Source organism: Chelonia mydas, chromosome 3 (genome assembly GCF_015237465.2).
Source record: "Chelonia mydas isolate rCheMyd1 chromosome 3, rCheMyd1.pri.v2, whole genome shotgun sequence".
In the NCBI taxonomy this organism is placed as follows: Eukaryota; Metazoa; Chordata; order Testudines; family Cheloniidae; genus Chelonia; species Chelonia mydas.
In genome coordinates, this window is record NC_057851.1 from 20,557,321 (window position 1) to 20,584,108 (window position 26,788).

At 45.1% G+C, this 26,788-nt stretch overlaps 2 protein-coding genes across 2 annotated transcripts; one reads left to right on the forward strand and one right to left on the reverse strand.

Annotated features, from left to right (window-relative positions):
* Positions 1-1,300: 1,300 nt before the first annotated feature.
* RHOB (ras homolog family member B) lies at positions 1,301-3,980 on the reverse strand. The gene has a single exon (XM_037894000.2). The coding sequence runs from the start codon at positions 3,414-3,416 to the stop codon at positions 2,826-2,828; it is 591 nt and encodes a 196-aa protein (XP_037749928.1). The 5' UTR covers positions 3,417-3,980; the 3' UTR covers positions 1,301-2,825.
* Positions 3,981-12,427: 8,447 nt separating this feature from the next.
* On the forward strand, positions 12,428-17,013 carry LOC102947789 (ras-like GTP-binding protein rhoA). Its single transcript, XM_037893479.2, has 3 exons — positions 12,428-12,554; positions 13,898-14,490; positions 16,023-17,013. Exons 2-3 carry the CDS (start codon positions 13,901-13,903, stop codon positions 16,042-16,044), a joined length of 612 nt encoding a protein of 203 aa, XP_037749407.1. The 5' UTR covers positions 12,428-12,554; positions 13,898-13,900; the 3' UTR covers positions 16,045-17,013.
* Positions 17,014-26,788: the final 9,775 nt, after the last annotated feature.

Consider the following 26,788-nt stretch of genomic DNA (forward strand, 5'->3'; position numbering starts at 1 on the left):
AACGGGGTTACACTGGTATAAAACTGGTTTAAGAGGAGAATCAGATCGAGGTCTTAATATAGTGAGACCTCTCTTTAGGACTCAGAATTTTTTGCTAAAATACCAGGAGGGAATCATAATTTTGTGCATGAATCAGCAAGGCATGTACTGCATTGCATTAGGATGAATAGGTATTTTGTACCTACGTAGTAATCACTCAGGAAGGATTCCCCTAAAATAAATGAAACTTGAATATATTCTATAGTTACAGGTGTTGTCACCGCACCTAGTGCCACTTTTATTTGAACATCCAACAGTAGAACATAGTACCTGTCCAAGAAAAATCCATGAACCAGGCCAAGGGGGGAAGAAAATAAAGATAGGCATTTACTAGCAGAAAATAAATTAGGTCCATCCCCTCAACCATACATGAGGATCATTGACTAAACTTGAGGCTTTTTTTTTTTTTGAGGGGGGGGCAGGGTTTGGAAGGGATCTTTAGTGGGCTGCTGGGGTGCAAATGTCCCCTCCCTTTTTGAGCTGTTAGGAAGTGAAGCCTGCAGCCCAGCTGTGTCATGCAGGAGAGTAGTTGAGCAGTTATCCAGTCTTACATCTTTCATTGTCCATAGCTTGTATTTGTATGCAAGATGTATTCACTACAAAAGAGCTGTGATCTGACTGTATAATACAATCAAAGTAGTAAGTTTTGCTGCTGGTAGTTACTTTTCCCTTTAAGTCTACCTAAGACAGAACCATATGGGTTTTGCTTTACACACGGAAAAACCCCAAGTAACAAACAGTATAAATTGTTACTCTAACAATCCCACAATAGCCGTGCTGCTGTCTGAATTTAATTCAGTTTGAAGGGAAAGTCTGTCCCTACAGTCAAGGGCAACCTATGGAAAACATTAGGAGGCAAGTGGGGAGCGCCCCTGACCCCTCCCTGCAGGACAAAGGAGTTTTGTGCTTCTGACTTGTTACTTACTGAGGAAATGAAGATGACTTAATCTCAGACAAAACAAAAACAAAAAACACTCCATATAGGAACAACACTTCCCTCCCCTCCCCTGCCCTCAGAGAATTTGCAATCGTCTCCCTCCTGCAGAAGCTGATTTCTCTGGAAAGCTCCCCTGAAAAGGATACTCAATATGTTGCAGAAAATACACTTATTGCAGAATTCTGCCTCAAAAGATGTGCAATCCAAAGAACATGTGCATCAAACCCTACCCATCCCAAATTTTATCTGTGAAAAAAATCACTGGATGCAGATAGTAGCTTCAGCTTTGTTCAGGAAACTCATTGAACCACAGGAAACTTCTCATGAATGTCATCATAGAGTCTTTTAATACTTTACATAAAAAACTGCATACACAGCTTATATAACTTTATGTAAACATCATATAAGTCTCATTGCTTTTGCCATGTCAGTTCATTAAAAATTAAACAAACCCCTAAACAAAACAGTCTTAGTACCACTGTCAAAAAAGGGAAACCAAAATACCTCATAAAAGACAAAAATAGATGGATAGGTTTGTTCTCTGAACCAGAGAACCACAAGTTTAATGGCTGCCCTGTAAAAATAAAGTTTAAATAAGCCCAAATACTTTAAACTGCTCTGGAAGGGAAGAGGAAGGAGCCAGTGTTTCCACTCACTTTTCAAAAGAAATACAGTGGTTTTATTTATTTGACATTTTTAAAAGAAATCCAAAACAGATGAGGTTACTATGTCAAAAGTGTTCATAATACTACAGTGTTCTATGCATTTGACAAGTGTTAAAATTAAAAAGTTAACACCCAGTTGTGCAAAGTAAGTTCTCACTGGAAAATAATGATTTTTTTAAATTAACCAAAGCAACACAATTGCAGAAGACAACTGTAACTGAAGGAGCAGGCACCCAGATAATACATGGCAACATTGGGCTTCTCCCCGCCCTCTCCCATCATACTGTGACAGTCATCAGGAGATTGATGTCTAAGGAAAAGAGACAGCAGATCAATCTTTTCTAGTTCAGCTGGGTGACTTCTACAACTGGAGTCAGTTCAGCTTTTTAAACAGCAGGCTTTAGTCATTCTTGACTGCGCTAGGGAAGGGTGTCTGTTCCTCTCAATGACTGAAATTGAAGCTGGGCAGAGTAGTTTGGCACCCACTCCCCAGTTTACTTTAAATAATAAACACACCTTTCAGTATCCCAGTTCAAACAAAAATAATATTTAGGTATATACACACTGGATAACCCACCCCTCCCTGATGCCCCTTTTGATCCAAGTCCTCAAAGAGCTATGTTACACAGCAGGTACATCGGAGGTCAGCTCAGTCCAGGAAATCGGCCCTGTGGGAGGTGTTTGCTGCTGGTGGTCTGCAGGAAGTCTGAGAAATGCAGCCCCCACCCCAAAGCACTCAGGGCCTGGGGTAGGAAGAGCGCACACACGGGAAGGAGGACGTCTCTTCCAGGTGTCCCATGTGCATTGATCCCCGCTCACAAAGGAGACTGTCTTGGTGTTGTAGATGTTGGGTTAATAACCCCAGCTGGAGAGACGAGAGAGGAGCTGCGTCCATTCCCCCCACCCCACCCCGGCCCTGCTGCCTAAATCTCAGCAGCAAGCGGTTTCTGGCTGCGTTTCACAGTCCTTGAGCGATTGGTTTGCAGGGGATGGCAGCAGCCTCGGTCTCTGGACGATGGGCGCCTCCCCCTCCGCAGCTCTCTCCCCCCCTGGGCAAAGCGCGTGGGTCTCCCCACTTCACCTCCAGTGCGCGGCTCCTAGCAGGGGCAGCCTCCCCTCCCTCCCGTGCAGCGTCCCCCCGGTCCCGGCGGGCGAGTGACCCCAAGGCAGCCCCACGGCGCGCCCTATAGCACCTTGCAGCAGTTGAGGCAGCCGCTCGGGGCCCCGTAGCGCTTCTGCAGGGCGGCGCGGGTGGCCGTCTCGAAGACCTCGCGGACCCCTTCCTTGGTCTTGGCCGAGCACTCCAGGTAGTCGTAGGCCTGGATGCGCATGGCCATGGCCCGCCCGTCCTCGGTGCGCACGGGCTCCTGCTTCATGCGGGCCAGCTCGTTGCGGACGTGCTCGTCGTTGCGCAGGTCCTTCTTGTTGGCCACCAGGATGATGGGCACGTTGGGGCAGAAGTGCTTGACCTCGGGCACCCACTTCTCCGGGATGTTCTCCAGCGAGTCCGGGCTGTCCACCGAGAAGCACATGAGGATCACGTCGGTGTCCGGGTAGGAGAGGGGCCGCAGGCGGTCGTAGTCCTCCTGGCCGGCCGTGTCCCACAGGGCCAGCTCCACCTGCTTGCTGTCCACCTCGATGTCCGCCACGTAGTTCTCGAAGACGGTGGGCACGTAGACCTCGGGGAACTCGTCCTTGCTGAAGACGATCAGCAGGCAGGTCTTGCCGCACGCCCCGTCCCCCACCACCACCAGCTTCTTGCGGATCGCGGCCATGGCCAGGCTCGCCAAGCTCGCCTTGTGGTGCAGCAGGACGATGGAGGCGCCTTCTTCGCCACCCGCCCCCCTGCCTCCTCCTCCCTCTCGCTGTCTACAGGGCACCGTGGCGAGCTGGGATGGGCGAAGCGAGCGGGGAGGGGGGGTTGCCTCTCGCACCACGCGGGCTGGGGCTGAAACCGGATCGCTGCACCGCCGCTGTCTCCTCCCGGGGCCCCGGGGCTCTGTCGCTGCCGCGCTCTCCCCTGCCGGGCTGCGATGAAGCAGGGGGATCGCTGCACCGCCCCGCTCTGCAGGCTGCCTGGCTAGCTCGCCTCACCGCCTCCCGCAGCCGGGGCTCTCCGGAGGCAGCCCGCCGTCTCCTCTCCCTGTACGGCTTGCGCCTCTCCGCTGCCTGCGCCGCGCGCCTGCAGCCGCCTGAGGGTATTTTGTGGGGCAGAGTCTTGAGCAACGTGGACAGCGAGGGCCCCCGGCTTCCACCGCTCTGAGTCTGGCTCCACCAGTGCTGCAGGCTGCAGCTGGGCGCTGGTATATAAAGCGCCGGCTACTTTCTTAATATAGCCGGCCAATGGCAAGGCAAAGAGTGAGGTCATCTTTTTGAAGGCGCTCAGCCATTGGTGGGGAGCGCTGCAGGCACTTAGGCGGGGCCAGGCCGGCGTGACTGGCAGTCCACAAGGAGGGCGGCTGCCGGCTCGCTGCAAGTGGGTGGACTGAGGTGGGCAGGGACTGCACCTTCCTGAAGGGTGGGGGTTAAAGGGGCCGTCTCTGCTCTTCGCCCCAGGGGCAGGTGCCGTCAGTGTTCTTCCCAGGAGGGGTCCCGCTTCTTGGGAGCTGGAGATAGGGTGACCAGATGTCCCGATTTTATAGGGACATTCCCGTTTTGGGGGTCTTTTTCTTATATAGGCTCCTGTTCTCCCCCCCCTCCCCCACAACCTCCTGTCCTGATTTTTCACATTTGTTGTCTGGTCACCCTAGTGGAGGATTGATTCCCCTTAAACTTTCCTGAATGGCATAGAAATTTCCCTGCCTCCCTCCCTCCAGTGCAGTGTCTCCACATCAGTGTTTCTCAGAGTTTCACTAGCAGCTGTGCTGTATCCCTCCGAACAGAGCTCAGGCTAGGTCCTTCCCAGCCCCATCTCCCCTCACTCAGGGGCTGCAGTTAGTTATTAATACCAAACGTCACACTTTCCACATGCTAAACACTAATCAGGCTGCAAGTGATATGGAAGCAGATAAAGATACTTTGAGGGATCACCATTCCATCATGCCCCCCACCCCACAACCTGCCTAGGAATAAGTAACCACCTTCTTGCCCAGTTTTGCCTTATTACCCTGTGCAAACATAGGCCTGCAATGAAATGCTCCATCTCTGACAGGATTGCACATGGTTAATTGATGTGCAGTGCACACAGCTTCCATCATTTAGAGCTCTAATTAAAAATATTTTTCATTCTGTGCGTGTGAACAGTGAAACCTGCCTTAAGAGGCCACTGCAGGGACCAGCAAATAATAATAATAATAATAATTAGCAATCACACTGCCTAGCAAAGACCGTCTTTAAAGGTTGGACAAAATGGAACTGGAGTCCTCAGGGATTATTTTGAGTGGTTAGTTTAAAAAGTTACATTTAGATCACTGACTAATAATAAAAACAGGACCCATCCACTTCCCCCCTTCAAATATAGAGATAATTTTTCCTTTAGATCCTCATATGCCAAGTTTCAGCCCGGAAGGAATATTTGTATGGAGGAATTATAAAACCCTAGAACTAGTAGACTTTAAGTGAACTGCCCTCTGAATCTTAATTTATAGTAATATTAGTAAGTCTACAAAATGACACGGCTTACTAGTGGTAAATGGCAGACACCAACAAACACTCTCATCAGGCACAAACAAGGATACCTGCTAACAACCGAAAAAGAACAAGATGTGCGCTGGACAGAACATTTCAAAGAATTATTGTACAGGGAACTACCTAAAGAGGAAGCAAACATCCAGGAGGCAGAAGAAAATCTTGATATCAACACAGACACCGTAACTAAGGAAGAGATCATTCAAGCCATCAAATCCCTAAAAATGGAAAAGCTCCTGGCAAGGATAACTTGAATGCAGAATTGCTCAAGGTAAATCCTAAATTAGCAGCATCTATCCTGGCCACTCTATTTACATCAGTCTGGAAAAGGGAAAAAGTGCCAGATGAGTGGACTAATGGAGTTATAGTGAAGATACCAAAAAAAGGAACTCTCAGTGATTGTAATAACTGGCGTGGTATCACACTTTTATCTGTGCCAAGCAAAGTATTGTGTAAGATCATAGTCCAGCGTATATCAGAGGCAGTTGATAGCATTCTCAGAAAAGAGCAAGCTGGTTTTTGGAAAGGGCATGGGTACACAGACCAGATCTTCATTCTACGAAAATAATAGAACAGTTCTTAGAATGGCAAAGACAACTCTACATAAATTTCATAGACTTTGAGAAGGCTTTTGGTAGCATTCACAGGACCAGCCTATGGAGCATTCTGCAGGCATATGGAATTCCTTTCCGTATAATCAACGTCATTAAAAGTTTCTATTTCAACTTTACACGCAGTGTTGATCACAGTGAGCTCAGTTCTGAAGTCAAAAACAGGAGTACGTCAGGGGTGTATCATGTCTGCAATCCTCTTCAACATTGCCATCGACTAGGTAATGCGGCGTACAAGAGAAGACATGCCAAGAGGCACTAAATGGACACTCTTCTTATCCCTTGAAGACCTGGACTTCGCAGATGATGTTGCTCTCCTATCACATATCCAACACCATATACAAGAAAAAACAACTCGACTCAATGCATTCAGCCAGCAAACTGGACTGAAAATCAACTGCTATAAGACAGATTTCATGACCTTTAATATTGCCTCACCATCACCAGTACGGATAGAGGGTTATGTTCTCACCAATGTAGAAACATTCACATACTTGTGCAGCACCATCAGCCAGGATGAGGGAACAAACCAGGACATCCGGAACAAAATCAATAAAGCCAGGAACACCTTTAGGAGCTTAAATACAGTCTGGAAATCATCAAAATGCAACACCAAAACCAAACTCAAGATTTATCAGAGCTGCGTACTTTCAACACTACTTTATAGTGGGGAATGAGAAAGTATGACATGTCCAAACTGTCTTCATTCCATATAACCTGCCTCAGAAAAATCCTCCGTATCTTTTGGCCCAGAACAATGTCAAACCAAGATCTGTTGACACAGTGCAGCCAAGAAGATCTGAGCACCATCATTGCCAGGAGGTGTTGGAGATGGATCGGTCATGTGCTCTGGATGGAAACTGATTCCATCACCAGAGTAGCAATAAGATGGACACCTGAAGGCAAGTGAAAACGAGGCCGCCTGAAAACAACATGGCCAAGAGCTGTGGAAGTCGAGCTGAAAAACCTGGGGCACAGCTGGGAAACTATTGAAAGACTTGCCAGAAACAGACAGGAGTGGAGGAGCTTCGTCGCTACCCTAAACGCCAGAGGCATAATAGAAACATGATGATGATGATTAGTAAGGTACTTTAATCAGTAAGTTAATATGGAAGTTAAACAAAAGGAAGGAGCAAGTGATGCAGTTCATCAATATTTTGATGATGGGAGCTATTGAAAGCCCTAAAATAGATAGCTATGCTGAGCACATTAAAACAATGCATTTTAAAATCTTACAACATGATGGGTACCCTGTTGCTATCTACTGTGCTGTACCTTGGCTGCTATTATTGCTGCTCATTGAGTTTCTCCTTAAGGTCTTTTTCCTGCAAACACTGACATACATGCTTAACTTATTCTATTGACTAATGACTAGAATTGGACTACTCATGAGCCCTTCCACTGCAGGACTGGGTTCAAAGTACCCTTTTGCTAGCCTGTTCAGACCTCAGTAAGTAGAACGTAACTCCTAAGCCACAACTCCATATACATTGACCTCACATCACACTTTTTAAAAAATATGTAGCCATTTGCATATATAGGGTGGTTTGACAGGGTGCTTCCCTTAGACTATTACAGCAGTGTATTGTCAGTAGGACAAAGATGTGATTGTGGCTCATTTAATCCTATACATTTGAATAAAATTAATCTTCTATAAGGATCGCTCTCTTTCCCCTTTCCCCCGCTGCCAGGGGACTATATTTTGCCTTTGCAGGGTAATGGATTTGATGACTTAGTAGATCATTTCCACCTCTGATTTATGCGATCCTATTTTGTAACTGGCTGTAAATCCTCTTGTGGTGATTGGTGCAGTATCTTTCACATTAAAGCTATTAAAACTACACAGAGCACAATCACGTACTCACTTTGACTTATGTTGGAATCATGTTGGTATTAAAGGGACATCACCACTTCAAAATCCCATTTCTATCCGAAAGCCTACCCCTCGCTCAGAAAAATATGATTGTAAAGCTCCAAAACTTGACAGGGGGATACAATACCTGATACACTTTTAATTTTTAATTGGTTAGATTTCAAAGTGTTGGTGTCCCTGTGAATCCACTCACTCGGCTAACTCTTTCTCCATCATAAGCCCATAACAAGAGGTAAGCCATCTCTGTAGATATAAGATCTCACTTCCCATGAGGACAGATCCTTCTAATTGTGGAACATTTGTGTCTTGTACTGTAAGGAGATAATGGGGGGGGGGGGGGGGGTTGTAACAAGTACTTTATAATTTTAAAAGATAATCCAAGTTCATTTGCTGTATAATTTAAACTACATTATCTACCTTTGCCGTTTGCAAGTTATTTGAACCTCTTTGAGCATGTGAACAAAAACTGTGTTTGGTTTTTTCATTGGAGGTTAGTGCCACCATGTGGCAACCCTAATGCTCTGTTCTGGTAAATCAGAACTTTTGCATCTGGGGAGGCAGAAAGAGAATTTGTGAATATTTTGTAAGTATTTCTGTGTGTTCAGTTTAAGATTTATTGTTGTTGACGGTGATTTTTAACTTACTTTTGGACTCCATGAAGAAACATAGCTCAAATTAGATTTTATCATTTTGTAAAAAAGAAAAGAAAAAAATGAATTAACTAGGGTGAAGGAAGCAGCTGACTGGTTAGTTCTGTTTGACATATCAACTGTGCTCTGAAATGAACAATATAAAAATGTTTGCTTATTAATTTAAAAAGAACACGGGTCTGTTCTTCTCCCAAAATGCTAGTGGGAGTTATCTGTGTTCATTTGAGTCCAGCTCCTGCTCTCCTAATTCACATGAGTAGTCCCATTGAAGTCAGTGGGCTTGATTCTGATTTCATTTGCTTTTCAAGAGAAAGTCCACAGAAGTCAACAGAGTTACTGACCAATAACCAATGATTCAAGTGAATAGGATCTACTTGGGTAAACTTCTTACTGAGCACTGAGACTTTTGCCCAAGAATGAACATTTCAGCTTCCGTCTCCAATTAAAACATCAGCATCAGTGCAATTTCTATCAAGGTACTGTACCTTTAAAAATGCAAATTTAACATAAGGCCAGTGGGCCACATTCAGTGAAATATGCTCACTTACACCAGCAGTGACATCAGTCCATAAACATTACCTTAAAGTCAAGACATAGACCCAGAAAAGTAATTAGATTCTGAGCTGAGGCTGCTGGAACAGCTATGTGGTACCTGCACTGAATTGTCTTCCTTGGGGCTTAATATATTCAGCTGGTCCAGGAAAATGTGAGGTGACTCTGTTTCAGGAGGGCAGGGATTGGGAGTGGAAATCTATGTATGTCCTTTTGATTTCCTGTTTGAGCAATGGATCAGGGCGAGCGACAGAGAAAGGGTGGTTAGCCTCAGAATTCTGTGTGTGTTGGAGTTGGATGACTGCAGTGGTTTCTGTAAATTGAGCTAAAGGGATAATAACATACCTCAGTGCCTGGGCTTCCTTCTCAAGAAGGTGATTGAGGGCAATGGTGGGAAATTTGGAAAGTAAAATTAAAATAGGCAGCTGGGACCAGATGGCTTTTCCTCCTTCCCAAGGTATTTTATGTTATTAAAGGGCCAGTTCTGCCTTTAGGTGTGTACTAATGGGTCCGACTGAGGTCCATACACATTTTTCAGGGCTGAGTTTTTGGCCTGGAGTAGCTAGTTAGTATGTTCTTTGCATTTCAGATATTGATGCTTTGAAAGACAACCTAATTGTTTGAAAATTAGGCAAGTGGAGAGATAAAGGTGAGGTGGGGGTGGAAAATACCACTGGATAATGGTGTTTGTTTCATTGCACTCCCTTCTACCCTTGATGACATTGGTAGTAGTATTTATTTAACCCAGACAATTTATGTTCAAGCACAAACATACACTAAAAATGCAAAAAACCTAGCCACGAAGCAATCACTTTTCACTTTGTAAATAACTAGGCAAGTAAGCTCATTTCCTGCTGTGGAGTAACACTTACTGAGGAACTCATATGTGCTAATAACATTATATGTTCACTTGTATATTGAGTCCTCTATGCTTTCTCTTCCCATGATGCTAAGACCCCTACCCTACAGTCCTGATGCAGGCAAAAATCCCAATGAAGTAAGAAAAGCAGGATTTGGCCTAATATGGTTATTTTGCAATCTTATGCTAAGAGGGTCCATGAGAAAAGCTGAATTTAACCTCAAATACTGAAAATGGAGGAATAAAAGAGATAGATACATTCCTAGAATGCAAACACACAAAACAGGAATTGAACAAGAATAGTGTATTTTTGTATAAAAAGCACACAAACAGTAGGTGCAGTACATGTAAGAGTATATCCGGAACGAAGAGGAATTAGCCTGAAAATATGTTAAATAAGCGTATCAACAATCAGGGTTCAGTGGGCGGGGGGAGGACGTGGATAGAGGTAAGGGGGGCGGGAGGTAAAAAGTTTGGGGACCACTGAGCCAGGCAGTCTGTGACACTGAGCACCACAGTGCCTCACTTTTAGGCACCTAGAACATCACTACAGTTCACAAAGTGTGAGTTTGACACCTAAGCTCCTATACAATGAATGGGGAGAGATAGCACCTTAGACTGCGGTTCACAAAAGCCAATGTGCTAGGCAGGAAGCCACCTAAGCTAGCCAGTTGGAGATGCTGACCACGGGGGTGCATGCTAAGTACCACCCCTCTCACGGAGTAAGGCGTCTAAGTCTAGGCTGCAGGGACTGTGTCTATCTCTGCTTGCAGAGCTCTGCCGGGAACCCTCTCTGGAGTCAGGCACTATTTTTTGCAAGAAGCCAGGGAGGGTATTTGGGCCAGAGAGACAGAAAAAAGTGTGTGTGTGTGTGTGTGTGTGTGTGTGTGTGTGTGTGTGTGTGTGTGTGTGTGTGTGTGTGTGTGTGTGTGTGTGTGTGTGTGTGTGTGTGTGTGTCAGAGAGAGAAAGAGAAAGAGAAAAGGAGAGCACAAGCATGAAAATGACTCTATAGCCTGAGAGCACTCACCCAGGATGTGCAAGACTCAGACTCCAGTTCCCCTACTCCGGTTACTCTTTGATTATTTATTCACAGTGCAACAACTTCAACAGGAAAGACTGAGGGAGGCCCACATTAAGAATATCCCACCCATAGCCCACTGGTTAGGGCACTCCCCAGAGAGGTGGCAGATCCCTGTTCAAATCCTTTCTCCCCCTCGAGAAGAGCAGGGACTTGAACTGGAGGTCTCCCACATCCCAGGTTGAGTACCCTAACCACTGGACAAAAAGTTATGAGGAAGTTCTGCCACCTGTCTCCCATGCCCCCAGCTGGCATGCTCAGAGGGTGCCAACTGGATTGGGCCCCACAGGTGACTTAAGCGTCCAAATGCCTGTCTTCCCCTGGTGCACGAATCGCTCTGAGGCTTAGGTGGGAGACAGACAGCTGGATGCCTAGCCTGAGGTAGCAGTGCACATGTCTGGAGGCAGAAGCTTGGGTGCCTAGAGAGTTTTTACTGCAAAAACTTAGGTGCAGAGTAAGTTTAGGTGCCTAAAAGGTTCAGCAGCAGTTTTGTGCATCGCAGTAGTGCCAAAATTGGGACTTAGGCACCTAATTCCTTTTGTGAATCCTTAAGTGTTTGCATTACAAATAACCCCTACAATTGATACTCTCAGCAGACGCCAAATTTATCTACCATTGCTGCTTATGTAACCCACGCACCTCCTGGGTGTGGTGTTCTGTCCCATCTAGTGGCACCGAGACCACTTAGAGAGAGATTAATGAGTCTGCTTTACAGCCTTAGCTAAGGGCCACATGGTTTTTAGCTCATGCAGTAGAGGCTCATGCATTTAGCTCCAGAGGTCCCAAGGTCCAATCCCACCCGCTGACGACCGGGATCTGTCTGTGTTACACTTATATGACCCTCATTACCATAGTATCTGAGTGCTTCGCAATCTCTAGCATATTTATCCTCCAAACACTCCTTTGAGGTAGGGAAGTGCTGTTTTACAGATGAGGAGTTGAGGCACAGACAGCTAAATAACTTGCTCAAGGCCATACAGGAAGTCTGTGGCAGAGCAGGGCATTGACTCCAAGTCTCTGAAGTCTCAGGTTAGCACCCAAACCATTGGACCATCCTTTCTCTCTAGATTGACTGGGTCACGGAGACTGGGTTAACCTCACTTCTCTAAGTTGTCCCTCCAGACCAAAGGTATATTGGTGTGATGGCATGAGGAAGTTTGATCTGATACTGTCCCCCATGCTTTGCTGGCTACATAGCTTACTAAAGAGCGTCAGTCTCATGGACTAAATTAATTGGAACTCTTAGTACTACACAGATAATTTACTCAGGGAGGGAATTTTGAGCAGCAGTCTTGTACAATAGAAATGGGGAATACATGAAGCAACTTCTATATGCATTGCGTAATTGATGTTGTAAACCTCTACAGGATTGCGTAATTGATGTTTTCACCCTCCTCACATTATTACAAGTAAAGTAGATTGCTTTTAAAAGCAATGATCTCATTCATTCCTCTTTGCTGATTGGCTGGCTAAATTAAGAAACAGAAACATTTATTTAAAAAGAGTGCTTATCATGAATGTCCTGCAAGAGTGGTGGAGAACTGTCTTCATAGGTGAATTAGTGTTCCAAAGAAAACTGGGGAGAAAAGAAGATTAGAGAAAAGCAAATGCCTTGCTGATCTTCAAGAAAGGGAAGAAAAGTGATCCTGGAAGTTACTACCTGTAAGTCTAACTCCTATTTCTAGTAATAAAATAATGGTACATGTATGAAAAGGAGGGGAGGTCGGCTCTCTTAGCTTCTACATGATAACAGACCCCTGGGCAATATGCAACCTGGGTTTATAAAGGATAAATGGTGCCAGCCAAGCTTGGGGTTTTTTGGTGATAAAAATTACACTGTTGGTGGATGAGTTATCTAATGGGGCACTGCCGGGATCTGTCTTAGGTCCAGTCTTATTTGACATCTTCATTCTGTGATCTAGAAGAGAGAGTAAATAGTATCGTCAGTGAAAATTGTTGACGACGCTAATCATGAGGGACTTGAGAGGACATATAAAATGACAGGGTCTAAATTAGCTGTTACCACTCAAGAAAGAGATCTTGGAGTCATTGTGGATAGTTCTCTGAAAACATCCACTCAATGTGCAGCGGCAGTCAAAAAAGCAAACAGAATGTTGGGAATCATTAAGAAAGGGATAGAGAATAAGACAGACAATATATTGCCACTGTATAAATCCATGGTACGCCCACATCTTGAATGCTGTGTGCAGATGTCATTGCCCCATCTCAAAAAAGATATATTGGAATTGGAAAAGTTCAGAAAAGGGCAACAAAAATGATTAGGGGTATGGAACAGCTGCCATATGAGGAGAGATTAATAAGACTGGAACTTTTCAGTTTGGAAAAGAGACGACGAAGGGGGGATATGATTGAGGGCTATAAAATCATGACTGGCGTGGAGAAAGTAAATAAGGAAGTTTTATTTACTGCTTCTCATAACACAAGAACTAGGGGTCACCAAATGAATTTAATAGGCAGCAAGTTTAAAACAAACAAAAGGAAATATTTTTTCACACAACACACAGTCACTCTGTGGAACTCTTTGCCAGAGGATGTTGTGAAGGCCAAGACTATAACAGGGTTCCAAAAAAGAACTAGATAAGTTCATGAAGGATAGGTCCATCAATGGCTATTAGCCAGGATGGGCAGGGATGGTGTCCCTAGTCTATGTTTGTCAGAAGCTGGGAATGGGCGACAGGGCATGAATCACTTGATGATTACCTGTTCCGTTCATTCCCTCTGGGACACCTGGCATTGGCAACTGTCGGTAGACAGGATACTGAGCTAGATGGACCTTTGGTCTGACCCAGTATGGCAGTTTTTATGTTCTTATCACAGATAAATAACACAAAGATCAAGAAATCATACGTATGGGCAAAAGGGAATAATACAAAGGGACAGAATCAAATCTAGTGTGATTTGCTGCCTCTCCTCAAAGAGTATTTACAAAGCACTGGAAGCTTAAAGCTGGAGGGGTTCATTTTGCTCCACATCCTATTTTTCAGAAGATGGCTGCTGTTTGGAAAAAAATAACTGTCGTGGGAGATGTTGCCTGTGGCAAGACATGCCTCCTGCTTGCCTTCTGCAAGGAACAGTTTCCCAAATGCTATGAGCCAACAGTGTTTGAAACCTATGTCAATGACACCGAGGTTGATGGGAAGTCGATGAAGCTGATGCTCTTTGATGTAGCAGGGCAGCGCCAAGGTAATTATCAGCACTTCCGTTCGTTGTTCTATAAAGGCACAAATGTCATCTTAATGTGCTTCTCAGTGGACAGGCCAAATTCACTGCAGAACATCCTTGACATTTGGATTCCAGAGGTCAGACTGTTCTGCCCCACAGCTCCCATTGTTCTGGTGGCTACCAAGAAAGAACTGAGGAACGATGAGGGTGTGCTGGAAAGACTTGCTAAACTGGAACAAGAGCCAATAAAGACGGCAGAAGGAAAGGCCTTGGCTGCTAGCATTGGGGCATATGCCTATCTGGAGTGCTCTGCAAAGACGAAAGATGGCATTGAGAGAGTCTTACAGATTATTGGTCAAGCTGCAATACGAGATGGAAAGAAGAGAAGAAAGCATCGGATGTGCTTCAGATTGTTGTAAGAAGAGCAAAAGTTATTTTTTAAAAAACATATAAGTACATAGATAACTTATTGAGAAGTTAGATGGCATGTGGGAGCTTTATGAGTATTGCATGAATGCTTTCATGGGGCCAGATTGTCCCTCCTCTGGGGAAAAAGCTGGGTAGAGGAGAGGAACATGCAACATTTCTCTTGAAGAATCTCTACTGGGTCATTCTGCTGGGGCATGAGTGGGGTTTGCCTCCTCCCACCCCCTCAGAAATGAGGCATGGATACAAACTCCAGAACTGTAGCAGATTGAGCACTCACTGGCGCAGCACCTCCTGCTGGTCATCCAGGAATTAGCTCTTTTCCAGTCCTGGAGCGCCCCCTGCTGGCCGGCGACTCTTCTGCCTCAGGCCCCCATGTCCCTCCCGGACCCTGGTGCTGCTTTTCCTTGGGTTTCTGCCCCATGGCAGTCCCCATGCTCTAAGTCTCCTCTCCCAGGGGAACCCCCAACCCTCTAAGCCCACCTTCCCTCAGTGGCTACTGCCAGTCGTCATCTAGCCCCCATTCTCTGAGGCAAACTACAGTCTGTAATGGCCACTCATCACCGGCAAGGGGGTTGGACCAGCTGCTTCTGCCTATCCCTGGGCTGCACCTCTGCAGCCCCAGTACCCCTTTAGGCCTTTAACAAGGCCTGCAGCCTGGGGAGTTGCCAGGCTGGAGCTCCCCAGCTCCTCTTGCCCTTCCCCAGCACCGCTCTATTTCCGGTACCCTGTGCTCCCAGGCAGCTAGGTCATTCCCACTCTAAGGCTGGAATGAGACTGACCCAGCTCCTCCCTTAGCCCTTCTTATACTGGACCAGCCGGGCCCTGATTGGCTGTCTCAAGCCTGCTCATGGTTGGCTCCCCGGGATAGCCCTTTCCCTGGGCTGTTTTTAACCCCTTCGAACCCAGAGCAGGGTGACCGCCCCGCTACAAGAACCCACAGGTGAACTGAGATTTGCACAGATCTTGAGAGATGAAAGTGAGGCCAAAGCCATAATTCTCCACAGAAGTATGGTGATTCTGCATTACCTCCTCGATCTCATGGCTTTCAGTGCAGCTCCCTGTTAGCACAGCTTTAGTGGCAAGGCCCTGTGCTGGCTAGGCTAGGCTAGTTCCCCTGCAGCTTCCTTACACATACTCACATGGAGCATATGCTTAGGGCAAAAAGGCTCCATGCAAAAGTTCATACAATCACAGGCTATATTAACTGGATTGTTGATTACCCACTGCTTTCCCGCGAGGACAATGCACATAGCACACCAGATCCCAGCCTTTTCCATGTTTAGATTCCCCATGCCACAGGAGATGGAATGTAGGCTACTGTGAAGGTGGCCCCCACCCTTTCCACACACAATCTGGTCTTTAACAGGATTCTTACCTTTAGCATGCATTCAATTAGAACCTGATAGGTACAGGATAAGAGAGGTCCGAGAGCTCTACTGAAATAGAGCTTTGATGACATCTAATCCTCAACATCCTTACTTTTTTGGAGACCTCTTACATATTTTTCTCCTTCTCTAGCACTTGTGGACAGAAGCAATGAAGTAAAAAGAATGCCAGAGATGCGGCCAACAGTTGAGAGAAATTTTCTACCTAGGGTGAGATGGGGACATCCCACCAGCAGCAGTGGTGAGTCTCCAGAAGCCAGAATGAGATGTAGTTGAACTTGGACGCATTAATACACACCTTTATTTCAAGGACGGATATTAAGAGCATTGCTGGCTGTCCTGGAAAAGAGATTTGAATTCTGGTTATAGATGCAAAGATGGCTGGTAAATAACATGACCAGCATTTATTAAAGACATACTCTACAGATCAGAAGGTGGATAAAAAAAAACAATCCTGGAGTGAATAATCTTAGGATCCTGGTATCAAGGGACAAGGAACTAATTTATTGAGCCTAGCTCATCATACAGAAGGACAACATCCTTTGGTATCTTTCTCAATGTCAGTTCCATCATTGAAGCATCTTGGTTATTGTCCCACTGGAGAAACAAAATCAGAGTAACCAAAATCTTCATCCTGATATTTTAACAGAATAGCAAATCCAAAAGAAAGATAATTAAGTTCCAGCTGCATTAAACATTTTCTTACCCATTCTTCCAAACTGATAAGAATTCCGCTGGCGGTAGCACTAAAGTCCGAGTGTAGATTAGGCATTGGTTGTTGTACCACCATGGCTATGAGTAGAGTCTCCTTCCTCCCTGTAGTTGCTACTAGTGGTCCTTCTTGAAGTGAGGTAGGTGCTAATAATTTGGCTTCCACTCTGTTCTTCCAGTACATGCACCAACTGATCTTCAGCAGGAGCCAGCTATTCATCCCCTGACTATTTCTTCAGTCTGTCTCTGGATGGGTGTAGTCCCCAGCAGGTTTGTCTGTGGACGCAGTTTGTCGGCCCCTGGATCCTGTTTTTATTTCATTTATTATTTAGGTTTCAGAGTAACAGCCGTGTTAGTCTGTATTCGCAAAAAGAAAAGGAGTACTTGTGGCACCTTAGAGACTAACCAATTTATTTGAGCATAAGCTTTCGTGAGCTACAGCTCACTTCATCGGATGCTTATGCTCAAATAAATTGGTTAGTCTCTAAGGTGCCACAAGTACTCCTTTTCTTTTTATTATTTAGGTTTCTCAGAGTTCTTGGTGCCACTCCTTATCCTGTTATTGGTCTTCTCTTTCTTACATTCTTATTGCTGGTTCCAACACTGAGAGTTAAACTGAAGTAATTGAACAAACTAGTAATTGTTATCACCCTGTCCACTCACATGAAAAAATATTCAAATGACCAGTGGGCTGATTTACTTGAAAGACCAAGGCATGGAATTTATAACAACAACAAAAAGTTCAACCCTATTAATGAGAAAATTAACTGAAGTGCTTGGAAAAGATCTTACAGTGTAAAGTGAGTTACAAAGTATTTGGGGGCTGACACCCATTTCTGGATAGCATGGGACATGCTGCATCCATGCTACATCACTTTCTACTAGCAGTGGTAAAATCCCCTCTACTTCAACGTGCAATTACATCCCAATGGTTTAAGAATAATACTTTACATTTCTAAAGCACTTTTCTTCCAAGGATCTCATGATTTACTAAGCCACATTCCATCTCTCTGTGATAGGCAGATAGTATCCCCATTTTGCAAATGGGGATACTGAGCAACACCAAGATTAAGTGAGTTGCCCAAGGTCATCCACATCCATAGCTCTTTCCTCTGCTTTGACTCTTCTTTCTGTACTTATTTTGTCCCTTCTCTTTTCTAGTCTCTTCAATTCCTCCTCTACTTCCCCTGCTTCTCCCCTGCCTTTCAAATAATATTTACCTGATATAGGTCCTAAGATAGGAAAGGATCCCCTGGAGGGCTCTTCAGCTTAAGTGCCTATTGAATTCAAATCACATGCTTAAGTGCTTTCCTGAATCAGGGTCATAATGCTTTTAGTTATTTTTTTTACATCGTAAAGAGCTTTATTTATTTGGGTGGGTAAGCATTGTTATTCCCATTTTACAGCTTGGGGGTAGGGGGGAACTGGGGAGCAGAGAGGCTGAGGAACACATTTTCCAAAGTGGTCTCTACTTTTGGGCTCTTCAGTCTTTGGGCATCCCACTTGAGACACTTGGGGCCTCATTTTCAAAGGTCCTGAGTGCCCACCACCCCTATAACATTCAAAACACAAGGGCACCCAAATTTGGAGGCCACTTTTGAATATGTAGACCCACGTGACTTGTCCAAGGTCATACATTGTCAATTGGTTTCTCACATGAATATATTTAACACCACACAGACTGGCATCTGTTTTCAGTCCAAATCTTTAGGTATTTTGCCTTAAAGTAACAGTGACTTCACCTTTGTGTCTGTCAATATTTACCTCTGTATTAATCAGTCCTTGCCTTGACCTCAGCGTTGGCATCTTCTAGGTTAGTTACTAGTTAACCCCAGGCCTTCAGCCTGCTAGCATTTTGCACACACAGCCTCTTCTTACTGAGCACACTTATGGAACTGAACAAAGGAAACGAGTTTTTTTGCTAATTTCTCAGGCTATTGTCACATTTCACACTAGAAATCTAATCCTCCCCTTTTTAGCCACAGGCTGTTAAATACGTTCTTAAAGATGGTCAGAGTATTGATGCTGAGCAAATATTTTTTCCAAAACTGTGCAAAACTTTACTCTAGAGTTGAGGTCAGCAAAGCTTCATTTGAATGCTTTGTCAAAACTGGAAACAATTTTTTCCTAAGGCTGTGTCTACACTGCAGAGACTGTGCTGGTACAAACTTGTGGAGGGATTTTTTCTGTTGGTGTAGGAACACCACCTCCATGAGTGAAGTTAGCTGTGTCGACATAGCTGCATCTGCACTGAGGGTTAGGTTGGTATAGCTATGTCGGTCAGGCATGTGGTTTTTCAATGTGCACCTAACTTTCAAGGGCAGAGCAAAGCTAAATCTCTGGCTCAGCACACTTTTTCGAGAGCAGGTTTCGGTCTGGCTGTACAACTAAACCTGTGTAACAGTTGCCCACACATCAGGCCTCTGGACCCCATAAGCAATGCACAGACTAAAACAAAATAAACCAGTCTTGTTTTGAGATTTAGCTTTGACTTATGAGCTAAACAAGAGGAAGGATGGTCCAGTGAATAGGATGCTGGTGTGAGACTTGGGAGGCCCAGGTTCAACTCCTTGTTCCACTACAGGCTTCCTATGTCTTGGGGAAAGTCCCTTTGCCTCTCTGTATGGAGGATCATAGTACTTTCCACCCTCCCAGAGTGTTGTGACAATAAATGCGTAAAGGATTGTGAGATGCTCAGATACTATGGAAATGGGGCCATAGAAGTATGTATTAGATAGACAAGACTGAAATTTGAAACAAAAATCATGAATTCAAACTGCTAGCATTCAAAATCTGTATAATGCCAAACCAACAACGTGAGCCCAGCTCTGCAGTCCATAAATCCTTTTAGACAACTGTTTCTTCCAGAGTAGCTGGTAATCAAATAGTCTTTTTGTTTTGTCTTTTTTAAAATGTGTTTTGTTCCAGTGGCACTCTAATTCTATGTGTTTACATAAATACAAGATGCAGCCCTTTTCATTTGGCAGAATTGTGTCCCAGTGAGGGCGAGAACAAGAGAAACTAATGGAGCACTTTACTTATCACTAAAATAAAGCAACTTCTGGGATAAATGTAATGCATTTGGTCTTTTTTTACCAGCTCCTACAACACTTTAGGACAATGTCCAATTGAAATAGCAGAGGAAATTTATAGTATGTCAGATGAATGTGACTGAGTTGCAACTAGGCCAGGATTTCTTTGCAATTTCAATAATGCAATTATGTAAATAAATGATATTGACGTCTTTCGCACTTAATGCTTACATGACAGAGAAAAACCAACATAGTACGTAGCAATAATAAGATACTGTGCAGGAGCAAGTTTTTCAATTTCAGCCCAATGTCTCTATATATTTCATGGGGAACCTAGGGTGAAATAACAAACAAATTTTGTTTAGAGATTTTGGAAGACATGGTGATTTTTATATGAGCTACAAAAAGCGCATTTTAGTAGACGTTCAAGTTATGGAGAAAAGTTCCTGACTAGCCCCCAACTCAGAGCTTGAAAAGAAGGGAAGGTGTTTCTTTCAATGCGAAATAAAAAGACGCCCATAAATTATTTCACATTTTCAGGATGCTCTGCACATACCCTGACCTTTATGTGAACTCTGGGTTATGTGTGGGGAGAGAGACATGTTTTGTGCTTTTCAACATTGACCTATAATTTTGAATTGATTTTCTCTATGTAATTCATGTTTCCATTTCATTCTTGGAATAATATTGGCTCCCTCTTGTGGCCAATTTATCATCTGCTAATTCTCATACTCACCAAAGATTAGCACTGTCAATAATGTGCCTTGTATTGAAAATACATTTTCTTATTTTTTTGTAGCTTGATTTTTTTTTCATAATGTCTTGCTACTTCATTATCCAAACTGTACTGCAGCTGATTAAAACATTTTACAGTATATAGCAACAAACATTCATGCAGCATCAGACTGCTATGCATCCGATGAAGTGAGCTGTAGCTCACGAAAGCTCATGCTCAAATAAACTGGTTAGTCTCTAAGGTGCCACAAGTACTCCTTTTCTTTTCATCAGACTGGTGTAAGAGCACAGGACTTGTCATTATAGTTTAATGGAAATGAAGGGCCCAATCAAAGCACTCCACACTTGGGATGCCCATCATCGCCTTCTGTGCATAGAAGGATGGAAGGATTGGGCTTAAAGTTTGCAATGAACAAAGCCCAGACGAGCCTAGAATGGGTAGCAAATAACTGTGCTCCACTCACCCAACGCATACAGGGAAACTAATTATCAGTTTTTAAAGCATGTGTGATCATTTATTCTGAAGTTGTTATGGGCCTAAGTGGCTAGTTCAGGAGACTGGTAGTAATCAGAGTCTGTTGCTTCTTGGGAACAGATTGCCCTCTCCTGGAGTGTCCTCTGAATTCTTTACTTGTTAAATTTGGGTTTCTTTTATACACAGGGGAAGAAGCCTCACGTTTGGCTCTCAAGCCCTAGGGCAGAGGTGGGCAAACTACAGCCCATGGGCCACATCCGGCCCACAGGACCGTCCTGCCCGGCCCCTGGGTCCCCAGCCCCTCCCCCGCTGCCACCCCTCCCAGGCAGCCAGGTTGCCACGCAGGGAGCACTCTGGGCAGCGGGGCTGCTTGCTCCTGCAGGGCAGTGCGGCAGCAAGTCTGGCTCTGGCCGGGTGGCGCGGCTGCCAGACATGCTGCTCTGAGCAGCATGGTGAGGGGGCCAGGGCTGGGGGGTTGGATAAGGGTCAGGGGGTCCCGGGGGGTAGTCAGGGGACAGGGAGCAGGGGGGGTTGGATGGGGGTAAATTTCCAGGGGGTGGTTAGGGGCAGGGGGTGTGGACAGGGGTCGGGGCAGTCAAGGGACAGGGAGCAGGGGGAGGTTGGATAGGGTGGAGGTTCTCTGGGGGGTCAGGGAATGGGGAACGGGGGGTTTGGATAAGCATGGGAGCCCTGGAGGGCCTGTCAGGGGGCAGGGGTGTGGATAGGAGTCAGGGCAGTCAGGGAGCGGGGGGGGTTGGATGGGGGTGGGAGTCCTGGGGGGCCTGTCAGGGGGTGGGGGATCTGGGGGGGCAGTCAGGGGACAAGGAGCAAGGGGGGTTGGATGGGTCTGGAGTTCTGAGGGGGGCAGTCAGGGGGTGGGACGTGGGAGAGGTCGGATGGGGGCGGGGCCAGGCTGTTTGGGGAGGCTCAGCCTTCCCTACCCGGCCCTCCATACACTTTTGCAACCCTGATGTGGCCCTCAAGCCAAAAAGTTTGCCCACCCCTGCCCTAGGGAGTCTCCTGACATTTATGCAGCTCTTGGTGGGGAGGCACAAGATCGTATGTGCAGAGATCTGCACACCCTCTTGTTCCCTCCCTGGGTCCTCCTGGAGGATCTGCCCCCTCTAGAGTACTCCTGGAATTCCCCTTTTCAGTGGGGATTCACATCATGGATCCATGGAAAATCAAATACAGCTCCAAGTTATACAGTGTGTACCTCACAACCAACAGGGGCCAGGATAATCATTTGGGGTGAAATTCACCCCTGTGTAGAGGCCAGCTTAAGGCCTATGCATTACTTAAATTCCATTTAAGTCCTAAGTGGTGCATAAACTTTGTGTTGCCCTCTCCAGAGTATATTGGGCCCTTAGTTTAACTGCCATTGTGGACATGAATCATGTAACATCTGCCGGGGGGGTGGGGGGGTGTTAGAAAGCTGTTTCAACTGTGGCTCCAAGCACAAGCATGGGTTACACATCCCCATATGCAGAGAGGAGGCAGATACTTTCAGCCTCAATTACCTTTATGCTAGACTCAGAACAACAGAGAAAGAAAGAACAACAGTGAAACGTGCAGACAAGAACACAGTGTGTGTCTCCTCTCTAGCAGGCTGCACTGAACACACCACACTTTCCTATTCTGACCTCAGAGTCTTTGCAGGTGACAAACACAAACTCAGAAACAGAGACAAAGCAGTTAGATAGCTACATGTACCACATATGGTCACCACATTAAATTAACAGTAGCATAATTCCAGCCAACTTGTATTTGAAGAACAGTCACACCAGATACACACTTCCTCATTCCCAGCTTAACATACACTAATGCAATATGGGTTTTGTCCCCCGCTAGTGGCTGGTCTATATAAGAGGTTAAGGAGTCTGCTTCATCTAACTGCTAGTGGCTATAGTCCTCTAGTTCAGACAGTGGTTAATGCTTTTAGTGCTGACCGTCATTGCTTCAAACCCCAATGTTGGCCCAAGTGGACTTGGATACACTAACTTGCCATAAAAACCTCACTTTAATGTTTACTTCTGAATAGTCTCCCCAGATTGCTAGCCATCATTAACCCACAATCACCAGTACTTAAGCCTGGAAGGAAATGATGTGTCTGTTCTCTAGATCTTTTCAATGGAAAGTCTAAATAAATTATTTATCACTCACCATATGTAGAAAAAGACAGATACTAAAAAATTAATATTCTTGGAAGGGTCTCTCACCACTGTTAAATAGTTTGATTCAGCTTATCTGCTGGAGGCTAACTTTAAATTAATGTTCCACTTAAAGTGCTTTTTTTTATTATTCTTTAAAAATGATTCATGGATCCAGCTACATCTTAACAGCCTACTGTAAACATCTTATATGGTGCATTAGTAATAAATTGTTAACAGATGGCAAAAGCATACTCCCGGCAGTGCAGCCTGATGCTTTTCATTCAGTCTGACCTCACAATGAGGGGTACGTGGACACTTTTTTGAGCTACTGGGGGCTCAACTCTGGTAAGCCATGGCCAACTTCCACCTGGGATTATTAGAGCCACTCCACCCTGCTTTGCATTGACCCAGTGCTTCAGGCAGCGCAGCTGAGAGTGCTGTGCTAGGAGGACCTGGTATGGGACTTCGGCCCATTTAAGTGCAAGTCGATGGCTCGTGAGGGAATGGGGTCCAATGTTCGTAAAATGCATTTGTAATTATTTCCCTCTCCTAAGACTCAGGCGGTTGGTCTCAGGGTAAGAAGACACCCTGGCTTTACAACTGAAAGGATATGAAAAATAGTATGATGGTAACAATTTCCAGAATTCACCGTGACGCTTCTAAAATGGTTTTACTGTATAATGTGGGACAAGCGGATTGTAATCTCTTCAGTGCAGGGCCATCTTTTGTTATGTGTTTGTACTTCACCCAGCAGCACGGGGCTCTTTAGGCCAGCGGCAGCAGCACCATGCAAGGAAGATGAATAACTCTCACCAGTGGCAGCCTTTCAATCCCTTCCCTCAGGGCTTTCTCTGACTGATTCATAAACAAGTGATTCCAGACAAAAACACTAAGTCCCAATTACCAGAGACCTTTCCAACTTCTTAGTTTGCTGGAATGGTGTGACGTACCTGGGTAAAATCCAGACTAATGAGCAGCTGTGCCACCCTTGCCCTGGAACCTTGGGTGCCTTATGGTGCCTTGCTGAAGGACTTCCTACCTGGGCCACTCACAAACAGCCTTCCAGCATGCAAGCCACACCCTGAGGGTTTGTGTGCAACTGCAGCCTACCAGCCATTTGGGTTCTCACCAGTCTGGGTTATGCTGCGGTGTGACCCCAATGCACTCCCAGTCTTACATTTCCCCCAGGAAATGTATGTCCTGTACTATCCACCCCTCTCCTGGACAACACAATTTTATATAAAGTCTGTTATTTCTTTAATAGAAATAATATGAATACAACTTGCCACCCAAAATGGAGTTTCCCAAACACTCCAGTTTAAACAGATTGTATTAGATAAAACAATAAAAGAAGTTTATTATCTACAAAGAGATAGATTTTAAGTGAGTAAAAGTAATGAGGCATAAAAGTCAGAAATGGTTACAAGACAAATAAAGATAAAAAGCAACCAGGGCCTAAAATTAACAAAATTCAAAGCAAAGTTTTCTCATTACATGCTTTCAGCAGTCTTACTGACCAAATTTCTTAGGTCAGGACCCCCTTCTCCCAGAATCCAATGAATGCTTCCTTTTTTGCTTTGGGAGCTGTGAATGCGATTGGCAGGGAGAGAAAGAGGGGCGCCTTGGGGTGTGTGTCCCTCCTTTTCATAATTACAGTCCCACTCTTGAAAAAACATTTGGGTACCAGGATAGAAAAAGTCCTTGGGGAAGGATGTTCCCTGCTGCTTTTTCCTCACCTATTTGAGCTTCCTTTGTTTCCCTTCCTGCTTGGTGAATCTGTTTACCACTTAAACACAAATTAAGGAGAGCACACTTTCCTTTGTTTGAGACAGACCTGTTTGCCCATCTCAGTTTGGAACATGTGTTAATAACACCATACAGTGGAATCTTATAACTTCACATACAATGTTGCTACGCATATTTTATTGAGATGATACTCACTAGCAAATTATGAGTTTTCAGATGATACCTTACAAGGCATACCTTGTACAAAGATTATTACAATAGTGTGTAGGGTGTGAATACAGGGGAACATTCTGCCCCAGAGGAAAAAGGGCACACCCTTCCCTCACCCCCCGCCCCCCGATAGCTGGCACCGTTGCCACTTCCCCTCTATCTTTATATCCCCACCTACCATCTCCTTTGCAATAGCCAGGATTGTTAACCCCTCATGCACTTGGATTTATGGAGCAACTTTTTATTTGTCACAGGGTCTGATTCCTTGTCCCTAGGTGCTACCACAAAACAAACTATCATTAATGATACTGTTATAATTTATTAATAATAATTTACCAAACACAATACATGATGGTGAGGTATAAAGATTTTATTGGTACTTGTTTGGGTTCATGAGACATGCCGCCCTCCTAAAAAAATCACATCCTTAGCTGATTTCTCTCATGTTGTATGGAATGTTACTCCAGAGTCTCAGATGCTGCTACTGTTTTCAGATTAAATATGTCAGTCTTCCTGAAAATAATGTGGCTTCCCGGCAAACCAGGCTCATTATCGTTATTTATTTCTATAGCACCATCTGTTTGCATCTGTGAATACAACACTGCACAATAGGAAAACTGTCCTGTAATCAGTAACAGGTCCCTGCCACAAAGAACTTGCAGTCTAAAGGCCCAGTAGTTACAGTACAAAACACAGTCTAGAGCACATTGTTGAAACGTCATTGGAGCTGAAAAGCTTCTTGGACAAGAGGGAGTTCCAGGATCTTTGTCATACATTTAAGAGGTGCAAGACAAAATTTCTAGTGAAATCCTCCAGGCACTGACTGAAACCTCCCACTGAAATCCTCCTCAAGTTGCATTGTTAGCTCTGAAAATGCATTTACAGCCCACTTCAAAAAGCTGCTCGCACTGAAATACCTGCAGTAGCAACAGGGGAAGCCCAAGGATGCTGAAAAAAAAAAATCAGCCAGCCATCTGGTCTTCCGTCCCCAGTGATCACTATGGCAGTGGGTACACTCTGTTTAGGTGGGATTCTGCCTCTCACTCCTGTGTGCCACTCCAGCAGTATGCAGAGGCAAACAGCCCAGAAGCCAGCCAAGGCAGAATTACCCTGGTGTAGGCAAGGCACCTGGTTCCCATAAAAGCCTGTACGCAGGTCCCCTTCTAAGTCCCAGAAAGGGGAGGCTGTTAATGGTAGGGGAGTGCCTGCAGCATGTGCCACTATAACGCCAACAGACCCCAGTTGTCGGCGGGTGGGATCGAACCTGGGACCTCTGGAGCTTAGTGCATGAGCCAAAAGCCAACTGACTGTAGAGCAGACTCATTTGCTCTCTGGTCTAGGTGCCACTAGATGGGACAGAACACCACATCCAGGAGGTGTGTGTGTTACAGACTTCCCCTAGATGAGGAAGCAGTCCCGAGCTTGAGAGACTTCCCAGTTGAAATCCCAGACGAGCCCCTACTTATAACATCGACAGACCCCGGTCATCAGTGACCGGGATTGAACCTGGGACCTCTGTGTATGACCCTCTACTGCCACATGGCTTTTAGCTAATGCTGTAGCAGCAGGGCTGGATTACCCAATAGGCAGACTAAGCACGTGATTAGGACACCAGCAAAGCAGGAGGCACCCAAAAAAATGAGATTTTTTTTGAAAAAATTTGATATTTGATATTTCAAAAAAAGCATTGAAGTAGTCATCATGGGAAAAATCAGAACTTTGTTAGACTTCCTTACACTCCACTACACACTCTTCCTCCATTTTTCTGTTCTCTTTTTATTACTTATCGCCACCTAAACCAGGGGGGCATCCTACTAACGTAGATTTAAATAATGCG